General features: G+C 39.7%; 1 protein-coding gene across 1 annotated transcript in view; it reads left to right on the forward strand.

Moving 5' to 3' along the window:
- Positions 1-13200, forward strand: part of LOC122816398 (multidrug resistance-associated protein 1-like) — a 786965-nt gene that overhangs the window by 90771 nt on the left and 682994 nt on the right. The window contains exon 4 of the mRNA XM_044089156.1: positions 5328-5465. Within this exon, the coding sequence (XP_043945091.1) occupies positions 5328-5465 (138 nt within the window). The remainder of the gene's footprint in view (positions 1-5327; positions 5466-13200) is intronic.

Raw genomic sequence — 13200 nt, forward strand, 5'->3', positions numbered from 1 at the left:
ATAGAAACAAGAAAGGACCTCCTACTCCTGAATTTATCATAAGAAAACATCTGTGTGACTCAGCAAAGGGTGTAGGGTCATGGCAAACTTTTTTCAGTGAACATTATTCCAGATCGGTCTTTCATCAAAGACATTTCTAGGCAGTATGGTCATAAAACAGCACGTACTGTGATACTTTGACATGCCAGACTTCATCAGACAAATAACCAGCACTGCCTGTGGAATCTCTGGAATCTGAAAATCTTGTATTGGATTCACTGGAGTAGGAACTTCCACTGATCTCAGTCTTAGCAATATAAAATGGTGGATGCAGAGTTCTTCTGAATTTGGGAATATGCCTTCTACGGCCATAGCCCACCAGCATCCTGACTCCAAATACTTCAGACTGTGGATGGGTATGCATTTGCACTGCTGGAACATTCAGGAAGTTTGGTCTTGTTTGCAAGCAAAGATGCTCAGTAACTTGAAAAAAATGTAGAAATTCCTTTGAAAATGAAAGTATTCAAAATGTGTCTAAATTAAAGATTTCTGCAGGTAACCATGGACAATTCAGCAGTAATGTGATACATAGAAAGGGAAGCACAAGTTCCTACTGCTTTGCAGGCTAACTATGTAGATGTGACAGGTAGCTTTCTTCATAGCTTTTCAGCTACAAGCAGCTCGTCTTCAAGACATGGGTATTTATCGGGCAGCTGACTCATTTCATCAGTTTATAGACACTATAAGTGGCATTGTTGTCATCACGTCTTTTAAGAAATTACCTTAGGTTGAGGAAAGCAAGACGGTAATGCACTTTTATCAGCAGAAGATGCTTTGTTCCCAAGTTTTGGACTAGGAACCACAATGCTCTGTCACAAACCTGGAGAGAGACATGTTATTTTACACATTTCTGCCAAATTAACTGATTATAGACTTCTGCTAACCGAAGTAAGGGAAATGTTTCATTGCTGTTTTGACACATATAGCCTTAGCTCTTCAAATCCGTTTGGCTGTGTGATTGCTCCTTTGCTGCCCTCTCACAGGAAAATGTCTGTTTCATTTACAAGAAAACAAGAAAAGTACATATATAGATAAATAGAGAGATAGATAGATAGAGATATATAGATATCTATATGGTTATCTAATGTTGCATCAGCATTAGCATTTGTTCTCAAGGAAAACAGCCTCCACAGTATGCCAAAATGTGAATGCTGATGCAGTACTACACATGCCCCAAGAAATAGCCTTGGTGCATGCAAAATCTAAACTAAAAAAAAAAAACACCTTGGTAATGGGTGCTAACCTCAGCCCTAGCACTGCTCCTTCTCCAACCCTAACCTTACACCTTACCTTAAAAAAAAACATTCCCGTAACACTGCCACTGTTCCGATGAATTTGTAGGCTAGTGTTATGAGGGTGTTAGTGTGAAGATGAGAAGAGGAAGTACTTTTCCTTTCTCAATCTTTTGTAAATTTAATATTTAGGGCATTTGGTATGCTCTTTGTTTAAACTTCTTAATGCCAGTTTTTAAATACAACATCAGGAACATTCAGTGCTCATATAGAGGACAACCATATGTGTGTGTGTGTGTGTGTGTGTGTGTGTGTATTTATTTTACATTTGTTGACCGGGAAAGTCCGACTTGAAACAAAGCCAATTTTCAGCGGAGGCCCGGGGAGAAATGCTCCAGAAGCATGTCTTTTAATTGTGGGAGGAAACCGGAGCACTCAGAGGAAACCCACACGAATGCAGGGAGGACATTCTGACTCCACACAGAAGGCACCCCAGCCGAGAATCGAACCAGAGAATCTCTTGCTGTGAGGCAACAATGCTACCGCTGCACCACTGCGCTGTGCACACACACACACACACACACACACACACACACACACACACACACACACACACACACACACACACACACACACACACACACACACACACACACACACACACACACACACACACACACACACACACACACACATGACATTTTTCAGATGGATATTAAATTGGCTGAGATAAAAAGGAGCAGTAACATGGACTACTCACATCCTAGGCCAATTGCATATTAGATTCTGAGTGGAGAAAAAAGTAACTGATAATCTTATAGATGCTTTTGTGTTAAATGATGAATACATAAGCCATATGAGATATAACAAGATGACTAACAGAAATGCTGCTCCAAGGCAAGCTTGATGTTAAAGTTGTACTAGAAAGAAAAGGACTGTAATTTGTAGAAGTCTGGGTTAGTAGGTGTTAAAACTATTTCATCTATTTATTTATTTATTTACTGCATTTTGGTATCTGGGTAAGTGGGCTGGTCAATTGATCCTTTTTCCATAGGAGCAACAATACAGCAAACAACAAACATACCTCTCAACTGTCCAGACTTAGCAGAATGTCTAGATTTTTGCCTAATAATTTTAGTTTGCTCTGCATAGAATTTGTGGATTTCAGGAAAATCATTGAGGATTGAAATCACTAATAATGCCAGACATTTCATTTTTAGATTTCATGTCCCTCAGACAATGCATGCCAATACAAAACCTACTATTCTAGCAAATTTCTAAGTTTAAAAAAGCAATATTTAAAATATGTCCCATTTCTGGGTCTTTGTACCCCTGTTATTTTTGCCTTTGTCCGTATTTCTTGAGCTGAGAAGTTGAGAGGTATGACAAGAAAGTACAGTTGCCAGGCATTATATTACCAAGGCATGCATATGCTCCAGGAGTGACTTTACAACAGCAGTCAATATACTTACAGGGGCAAGTAGATGTGAAGAATGGCAGAATATTCACATTGCCATTTACAATATTTACATAATTTTATTTATTTATTGTGATATGCAACAGAACTTTTTGGGGTTGGCCATTATCTTATAAAACAAACAAACAAAAAAACAAGTATGAGTAACTTCTAAATTTTTTCAGTGTTTTAATTTCATGTGGAAGATGATTTCAAGTTATATGGCCAGGTTTAGAGAACTAGTTGGGAGATGCTTAAACTGTGTATTTTAATCTGATTGGATGGACTGAACTATTTAAGAGGAAGGATAAATACTGGGTGGTTAGACGGCTAGGGTGGTAGGAATGAGTTTGCGCAGAGCAGACAGAGGCAATGTTTTCTTTCTAGTTAACTGCTCTGAATCAGCTGGCATATGGCCAAATGCTATAAAAATGAGTGGGTAATTCAGAGGTAGAGGCTGAGTTGGGAGGTGAAGGTAAATGCAACTGTTGCTGCTTTTCTGGCTATTTAAAGGACATTATTAGAAAAGTTACTGCTGGATGTATTTGAATTAAGAAGGAAGGAGTTCTTACTTAAGATTCTTGATTCCATGTGCAGATGCCACACAAAACAAATGTTTGCCTTCCTATTCAGGATTCTGATTTTTGAATTTAGTGTTCTGAGTTCCAGATTCAAGCTTTTCATGTATGCCATGGGTATGATGGGAGGGAAAACCTGTCTGTATAATGAACATGAATAGTTTTATTAAGAAATATTAAGGAAATAAGAATTCCAGAATCCAAATATGCAGATAAATGTGCCAGTTTAAGTCAGTGCAATGACAGGTGACAATGGCAACAGTAATAAACAAGCGGCTATACAATTAACACCATACTTGAAATGTTAAAGTAGAAGTGAAAGGGCACACAATACATGCTTACATGAATTAAATGAATTTGCTTTCAGTAATGTCTGTGCTGTGACCAAGTCTGGGCTAAAAAAGTCAGTGAGAAAAAAAATTAAAAAACCCAAAACTTTAACAATTTCAGATATGCATTCCTTTCCATTTAACACACATTAATTATTTTTCTACTGACACAGAGTTGTTACATTCATTTGCATCTTGTTTGTATGTTACCAGATTACTCTTTTGTTGTGCTTTTAAACACCATGAAATGGCAGTCTACAACTGGAAATCATATCACTACAATGGGGGAAAGCCATGGTGAAGATTCTTGAAGGTGTAGGTGGTTTCCCTGCTGCAGAGGGGTTTTACAGCAAGTAGAAGCATTGGTCATCTTTGCAGGAAGTGGTCATTCTGCTACTGATGCCTCAGTAATGAACTGTCCATTGTTAAACTGTAGTGTGTATCTAGAGCAAGCACCGTGGGGCTCCTCGCTCTGTGAATTCTGTGCAGTGGCGTGTATCTAGTGGCAGCACTGTGGGGCTCCTCGCTCTGTGAATTCTGTGCAATGGTGTGTATCTAGCGCCAGCACTGTGAGGCTCCTCGCTCTGTGAATTCTGTGCAGTGGTGTGTATCTGGCGCCAGCACTGTGGGGCTCCTCATTCTGTGAATTCTGTGCAGTGGTGTGTATCTAGCACTAGTACTGTGGGGCTCCTCACTCTATGAGTTTTGTGCAGTGGTGTGTATCTAGTGCCAGCACTGTGGGGCTCCTCGCTCTGTGAATTCTGTGCAATGGTGTGTATCTAGTGCCTGCACTGTGGGGCTTCTCACTCTGTGAATTCTGTGCAGTGGTGTGTATCTAGCACCAGAACTGTGGGGCTCCTCATTCTATGAATTCTGTGCAGTGGTGTGTATCTAGTGCCATCACTGTGGGGCTCCTCGCTCTGTGAATTCTGTGCAGTGTGGCTGTAGGCGAGTGGTATTCTTCCCTATATTCCATCATGCCAGTGTGCCTATTGTCACCAGATAATGTGTAAATCTGTTATTATGTAGCTTTTGTGGATTACAGAGTAAAAGTACTGTTTCACAGGGTAATAATGTGAAATGGTGAAGCTGACTATATCCTGCAATTCCCCAAAGTAGTCATGAATGCCACTCCCTGAGACCAGTGTACAGAAATGTTTTTTGATTGCAGATAAGTAATTTTGTTTACATGTTTGAGAGATCTGCACAGTATGTCAACAATAAATTTTTTGGATGAATGCATTAAGAAAAAAAAAAACACGTTCCTTTGCTTTACAGAGGCTTCAGATCACTATATTTTGCATATGCATAATGACATCTCCACATGATTATGTAAAGAAAAACTTAAAATGTTTGTGAATTTCTCTACATTAGCTTGGAGTCTTTGCTGTTCCTGCAGTGCGTGTCATCTGAATTAAATATTTACTTGTTTGGCATTAATGGTTTTAGAACTGTACTTTTGGTTTACATCTCCGTTTTTATACTACACTTCATGCATATAATGAGCATTTCTATGCTATGGTACTAACTGACTTGTAAACAGTATTTCCAAGATTTTTGTTTCAACGAAGAACTCTAAGCACATATCAGAGTGTTAGTTTTGATATTTTGCAGCACATATGAAGCACATTTCTAACTATTTTTGTGGAATATTTGTAGCAGTTTGCAACAATAATTTTCTTTAATTTTTTAGGTGCTTGTAGGTTTTATTATCCACTATGAAAGGATGAAGGGTGTCCGCAATTCAGGAGTGCTATTCATCTATTGGTTGCTTTCATTTCTTTGTGGCGCAGTGATTTTCCAGTCCATGACAAGGCTGTTACTAGCAGGTGTAAGTAGAACTGTTGTGTCACTTGGGAGAACAATGTATTGAAATCACAATTTTTTTCCATTCTTCTGATTCCTGTATGTGCTTATGTTGTCATTACTGTTTCAGTACTTGCCCATCATAGGACTGCATGTCTTGGAATCCTTTGCATTGTGTTACCTTTGCTGATTTACTGTAGACATAGTGGTACACTTGCAGTATACATTTTAGTTAGGATATAATGCAAGAAATTATGCTTTTTCAGAAAAGATGATCTTGAAGAAAAGGACATACTATGATTTGGACTATAGGTGGACTAAAAAGGAGCACTGAAAATAGTTCTTCGCAGGAAGGGCATTGAATGGAAAAGACTCAATATGCAGCAAACAGAAAGATAACTCAAATGAGCATAAAACCGATTAAGGGAATTCTTTGATTCTAGGAATCAGCACTGTTGTTATTGTTGTGGGTGGGATGAAGAAGAGAGTTTTTAATCTGTGAGCATTTTATTAATTTTAACATTGCTATTTTTCTAGTTAGTTGTGTGCCATTAAAGCTGGTACCAGCTGTTGAACTAGAGAAAGAAAAAGTGGCATTAACAACAGAAGCTAAGTATAGTATTTTATGTACACTAAATATAAACACTTTTCTATATTTGCAGCTTATTTAGATGAGAAGTCCATTTCCGTGAACTTGCAGCGAAGAGCAGGTGGATGACTTCCATCAGATGTCAGATATAATTCCATATGCAGTGCAGTTATAAAGCAGCTCTCCTTTAGAAGAGTGACAGTGCTACTTTGTAGCTTATTAGTTAAGAGGACATGGAAATACATCAGTCCTTTGTAACTGGTATTTTACCTTTTTTTAATGAATGGGGAAGTTTTCCAAAATCTAAGCTTTGTATAATAGCAAAAAAACAAAACAAAACAAACAAAAAAGAAAACATGATACAATCAACGGCGACATTAGATTATTTGCTCAGAAATGCATAGCCTAAAACGAGCACTGAGATTCAAATGTGTCTGCAGTTTATATTCAAGCTATGTTTAATGTTATGACACTAAGATGCGCCATGCACTGTAATATTACTTTTCTATACAGCTTTATTAATATATACATATCTTTTTGTTGTCTTTCTTTTTGTAATAGTTCATATTTTATGCCTGCTGCACCTGAGTTTGAACCCACAGTATTGATGGGCAATTTTTACATCACCTAACTGGATGGCTTTTCAAATTGTACATCATTTTCAACTAAAGTTTTGTTTAACAACTGTCTATACATTTTCCCCATGTGATTTCTTGAAATGACCTCTTCTCCTGGTGTTTGTTTTCTGCTTCTGTTATGGAAAACTTAAATTGAATTACTTGGGTTACTCTTCCTCTTTTGAGCTGCCTTTTTTATCACTGTTGCCTACATCCCAACACCACCCACAACCAAAAAATGTCAAAATCTTATACAGAACATTACATCCAATGCAAACCTCCAACGCCACCCTCACCGGCAAAATTCCAATATCTTATATATTACATTAGTCTAATGCCTATCTCCCAGCAACACCCTCACCCATAAAATTCCAGTATCTTACAAAGAACATTACATCCAATGCCGGCCTCCAAACGCCATCCTCACCTATAAAATTCCTGTTTCTTATACAGGACATTATGTCCAATGCCTACTTCTCAACACAACCCTCACCCATAAAATTCCAGTATCTTATACATAACATTAGGTCCAGTGCCTACCTTCCATCACCACCTGCACCTATAAAATTCCAGTATCTTGTACAGAACATTACATCCAATGCCTACCTCTCAACACCACTATCATCCATAAAATTCCAGTATCTTACAAAGAACATTACATCCAATGCCACATTCCAAAACAATTCTCCCCCATAAAATTCCTGTATGTTATACAAACATTATGTCCAACATTCCCAGCTAAAGTAATATTCTCATACTGGGTGACTTCAATCATAACAAAATTTTTAGCACTTCAAGACCTTGTACTGTTTATTAGAGAGCTGTCAGATCTAAACCCACTCTAAAATATTAATTTCTTACTAGACCTTCTAATTAATTAGCATACCTCAGAAGTCATAGATATCACCATCCACGCTGCTATCTTTAGCAGCTGCCAGAAGGATAGCAAGGGTGGGGCAAAGGGGGCAACTGCTTCAGGTGCAAGGTGTTGGGGCATAATTGGGAGATGCAGATTAGCCAGGAATGCTGGTACAGAAATGCTCTTCAGCAGTGTGTGGTAAGTTGTAATTAAACATTTTTTGTCTTCTATTCAAATGCTGATGGGGCAGAGGTGGAGAATGGATGTGGCTTGAAGCACAAGACTATGAGAATGGAGTTGCTCTGAAATGGCAGAGTGCAAGATGGGGGACCATCAACAGACACTGGATGAAACAGTTATGGCTCTAGCAACCACTGCCCCATGACGTTTTCAATCCCACATTCAAAATCTCCCAATCAAGGACCACCCTTACCCCCTGTATTATCCTTCAGATCTAAATCATTAAACATCCTTGTCTAACTCATAATACATCAAGCTGCTATAGACTGGTCATCATTCTATTCTCTCAAGTTCCAAACACAGTCACAGGTACAGGTACATCCACCTTTCTCAATCTACAAATCAAAGGTTTTCTATTGTCAAAAGGCTTTTCAGTCCCTAAAAAACTGACCGTCTTACAACAGAACTAAAACCCCTGTTAAAACTACAGGACAAAGTTTGGCAGCTGTGGAAACAAAACCCTTCAAATGATACATGCAGCCATTTAACTATATAACATCACAAAACAGGCTGCCAGATGGCACAAAGTCAAATTCCTGACTTTAAAACAGCACACACTTCTGAGTTCCCATGTTTTCATCAAGCAATCAACCTTCTTACTGAGCATATAGCACCTGATATTAACACCATCATAAGCAAAAGTCATTAAAACCAGGACCATTCACAGTATATGTATTTAATTTCCTTAAGAAATTCAGCAACCTCCCCAAAGTCCAACTTACCATCCACAATCTCACAACCTTCTTGCCTATTTCTACAACCCTTTTATATCAGGCAAATCAATAAAAAAGAAGTTGAACAGCTTTTAGAGCGACTTCTTGTTGATGCTCCAACAAGCACTGATAATTTAGTTCCCTGGTTCCTCTATCACAGAAGGGACTTTATTGTCAACCCTCTGCTACAAATTTGATTTATCTCATCTCATATCACATGCCAAATATCTAGAAAGTCACACTTGTTAGACCACTACCTAAATGCCTCTTCACTCTGCAGTCTCAAAAGGTTCCATTCTAGCTCAGCTACTTTTTTTCTATGTTCATAAACAAATGTCCCTTTGACTTACTTCATCTCCCCCTCATCTTGTACACAGTTGTTAGGTATGTCATTTTCAGGTTAAGCAGCAGTCATACTTACCTACAATGACAATGCTAAGAAGAGTTTTTGGCACCCTTTGCAGTTCCTCAAACTGGCACCCCCTCAACTCAATGTTGAGGAGCCAAAAAAATATTCTCAAGCTGTGAGAAAGAAGTTGTTCTGCACTATTACAACTATAGCAAGCAGTTTGCTACAGTTACTGTCACACATTCACCTCTGCAGCATTTCAGCTTTGACCACAAAAGCAAAACTGGAATTCATTTATGAGGGTGCAGTATTCCTGTGTACCATTAGCAACTGTCAGTCACAGCTGCCCTCTTTGTCCCACCCTAAATTACTCTAATGTAGTCTTCCTCTTGCAGCCGAGGCATCTAAAAGGAACTTCACCTCCCTTCAAATTCTGTCAAAAAAATCTGTCACTTCATAACCTGCTCCCTTAGACAACAACACCACCATCACACAATCAAAAAGGCCAAATGGATGCTAGTAAAGTACAGAGCTGACTTCTCACTTCGTTTCTTCACAGTCATACTGCTTCATCATGACATTGTCACACCTGTCTGTAATACTGCTTCAGCATGACATTGTCACACCTGTCTGTAATACTGCTTCATCATGATATTGTCATGCCTGTCTGTAATACTGCTTCATCCTGACACTGTCATACCTGTCTGTAATACTGCTTCATCATGACATTGTCACACCTGTCTGTAACACTGCTTCATCATGACATTGTCGCACCTAACACTGTTTCATCATGACATTGTCACACCTGTCTGTAATACTGCTTCATCATGACATTGTCACACCTGTCTGTAATACTGCTTCATCATGACATTGTCATACCTGTCTGTAACACTGCTTCATCATGACATTGTCATACCTGTCTGTAACACTGCTTCATCATGACATTGTCACACCTGTCTGTAACACTGCTTCATCATGACATTGTCACACCTGTCTGTAATACTGCTTCATCATGACATTGTCACACCTGTCTGTAACATTGCTTCATCATGACATTGTCACACCTGTCTGTAATACTGCTTCATCATGACATTGTTGCACCTGTCTGTAAACAGCTAGCTGTTTTGAGGGCATCATGACATTGTCACTGTTGGATTGTTGGTCATTCCATGACATTGTTGTCACACCTGTCTGTAATACTGTTTCATCATGACATTGTCACACCTGTCTGTAATACTACTTCATCATGACATAGTCACACCTGTCTGTAACACTGCTTCATCATGACATTGTCACACTTGTCTGTAATACTGCTTCATCATGACATTTTCACACCTGTCTGTAACACAGCTTCATCATGACATTGTCGCACCTGTCGTTAACACTGCTTCATCATGACATTGTCGCACCTGTCTGTAATACTGCTTCATCATGACATTGTTGCACCTGTCTGTAACACTGCATCATCATGACATTGTCACATCTGTCTATAATACTGCTTCATCATGACATTGTTACACCTGTCTTTAATACTGCTTCATGGTGACATTGTCACACCTCTCTGTAGCACTGCTTCATCATGCCATTGTTCACATGTCTGTAACACTGCTTCATCATGACATTGTCACACCTGTCTGTAACACTGCTTCATCATGACATTGTTGCACCTGTCTGTAACAATGCTTCATCATGACATTGTCATACCTGTCTGTAACACTGCTTCATCATGACATTGTCGCACCTGTCTGTAATACTGCTTCATCATGACATTGTCGCACCTGTCTGTAACATTGCTTCATCATGACATTGTCACACCTGTCTGTAACACTGCTTCATCATGACATTGTCACACCTGTCTGTAATACTGCTTCATCATGACATTGTCACACCTGTCTGTAACACTGCTTCATCATGACATTGTCACACCTGTCTGTAGCACTGCTTCATCATGACATTGTCACACCTGTCTGTAACACTGCTTCATCATGATATTGTTGCACCTGTCTGTAATACTGCTTCATCATGACATTGTTGCACCTGTCTGTAACACACTGCTTCATCATGATATTGTTGCACCTGTCTGTAATACTGCGTCATCATGACCTTGTCGCACCTGTCTGTAATACTGCTTCATCGTGACATTGTCAAACCTGTCTGTAGCACTGCTTCATTATGACATTGTCACACCTGTCTGTTCTGTAACACTGCTTCATCATGACATTGTCACACCTGTCTGTAACACTGCTTCATCATGACATTGTCGCACCTGTCTGGAACATTGCTTCATCATGACATTGTCATACCTCTCTGTAACACTTCTTCATCATGACATTGTCACACCTGTCTGTAATACTGCTTCATCATAACCTTGTCGTACCTGTCTGTAACACTGCTTCATCATGACATTGTTACACCTGTCTCTAACACTGCTTCATCATGACATTGTTGCACCTGTCTGTAATGCTGCTTCATTGTGACATTGCCACACATGTCTGTAGCACTGCTTCATAATGACATTGTCACACCTGTCTGTAGCACTGCTTCATCATGACATTGTTGCACCTGTCTGTAACACTGCTTCATCATAATATTGTCACACCTGTCTGTAACACTGCTTCATCATGACATTGTTACACCTGTCTCTAACATTGCTTCATCATGACATTGTTGCACCTGTCTGTAATGCTGCTTCATCGTGACATTGCCACACGTGTCTGTAGCACTGCTTCATCATGACATTGTCACACCTGTCTGTAGCACTGCTTCATCATGACATTGTCGCACCTGTCTGTAACACTGCTTCATCATAATATTGTCACACCTGTCTGTAACACTGCTTCATCATGACATTGTCACATCTGTCTGTAGCACTGCTTCATCATGACATTGTCATATCTGTGTGTAGCACTGCTTCATCATGACATTGTCACACCTGTCTGTAATACTGCTTCATCATGACATTGTCACACCTGTCTGTAACACTGCTTCATCATGACATTGCCACACCTGTCTGTAATACTGCTTCATCATGACATTGCCACACCTGTCTGTAATACTGCTTCATCATGACATTGTCACACCTGTCTGTAACACTGCTTCATCATGACATTGTCACACCTGTCTGTAATACTGCTTCATCGTGACATTGTCACACCTGTCTGTAACACTGCTTCATCATGACATTGTCACACCTGTCTGTAACACTGCTTCATCATGACATTGTCACACCTGTCTGTAATACTGCTTCATCATGACATTGTCACACCTGTCTGTAGCACTGCTTCATCATGACATTGTCACACCTGTCTGTAGCACTGCTTCATCATGACATTGTCACACCTGTCTGTAGCACTGCTTCATCATGACATTGTCACACCTGTCTGTAACACTGCTTCATCATGACATTGCCACACCTGTCTGTAATACTGCTTCATCATGACATTGTCACACCTGTCTGTAATACTGCTTCATCATGACATTGTCACACCTGTCTGTAATACTGCTTCATCATGACATTGTCACACCTGTCTGTAGCACTGCTTCATCATGACATTGTCACACCTGTCTGTAGCACTGCTTCATCATGACATTGCCACACCTGTCTGAAGCACTGCTTCATCATGACATTGTCGCACCTGTCTCTAACACTGCTTCATGACATTGTCGCACCTGTCATTAATACTGCTTCATCATGACATTGTCACACCTGTCTGTAATACTGCTTCATCATGACATTGTTGCATCTGTCTGTAACACTGCTTCATCATGACATTGTTGCACCTGTCTGTAATACTGCTTCATCATGACCTTGTCACACCTGTCTGTAATACTGCTTCATTGTGACATTGTCAAACCTGTCTGTAGCACTGCTTCATTATGACATTGTCACACCTGTCTGTTCTGTAACACTGCTTCATCATGACATTGTCACACCTGTCTGTAACACTGCTTCATCATGACATTGTCGCACCTGTCTGTAGCACTGCTTCATCATGACATTGTCACACCTGTCTGTAACACTGCTTCATCATGACATTGTCACACCTGTCTGTAATACTGCTTCATCATGACATTGTCACACCTGTCTGTAGCACTGCTTCATCATGACATTGTCACACCTGTCTGTAGCACTGCTTCATCATGACATTGTCACACCTGTCTGTAGCACTGCTTCATCATGACATTGTCACACCTGTCTGTAGCACTGCTTCATCATGACATTGTTGCACCTGTCTGTAACACTGCTTCATCGTGACATTGTCACACCTGTCTGTAACACTGCTTCATCATGACATTGTCACACCTGTCTGTAGCACTGCTTCATCATGACATTGTCACACCTGTCTGTAGCACTGCTTCATCATGACATTGTCACACCTGTCTGTAATACTGC

Source organism: Protopterus annectens, chromosome 12.part0, assembly GCF_019279795.1.
Source record: "Protopterus annectens isolate FY-2018-M chromosome 12.part0, PAN1.0, whole genome shotgun sequence".
Taxonomy (NCBI): domain Eukaryota; kingdom Metazoa; phylum Chordata; order Ceratodontiformes; family Protopteridae; genus Protopterus; species Protopterus annectens.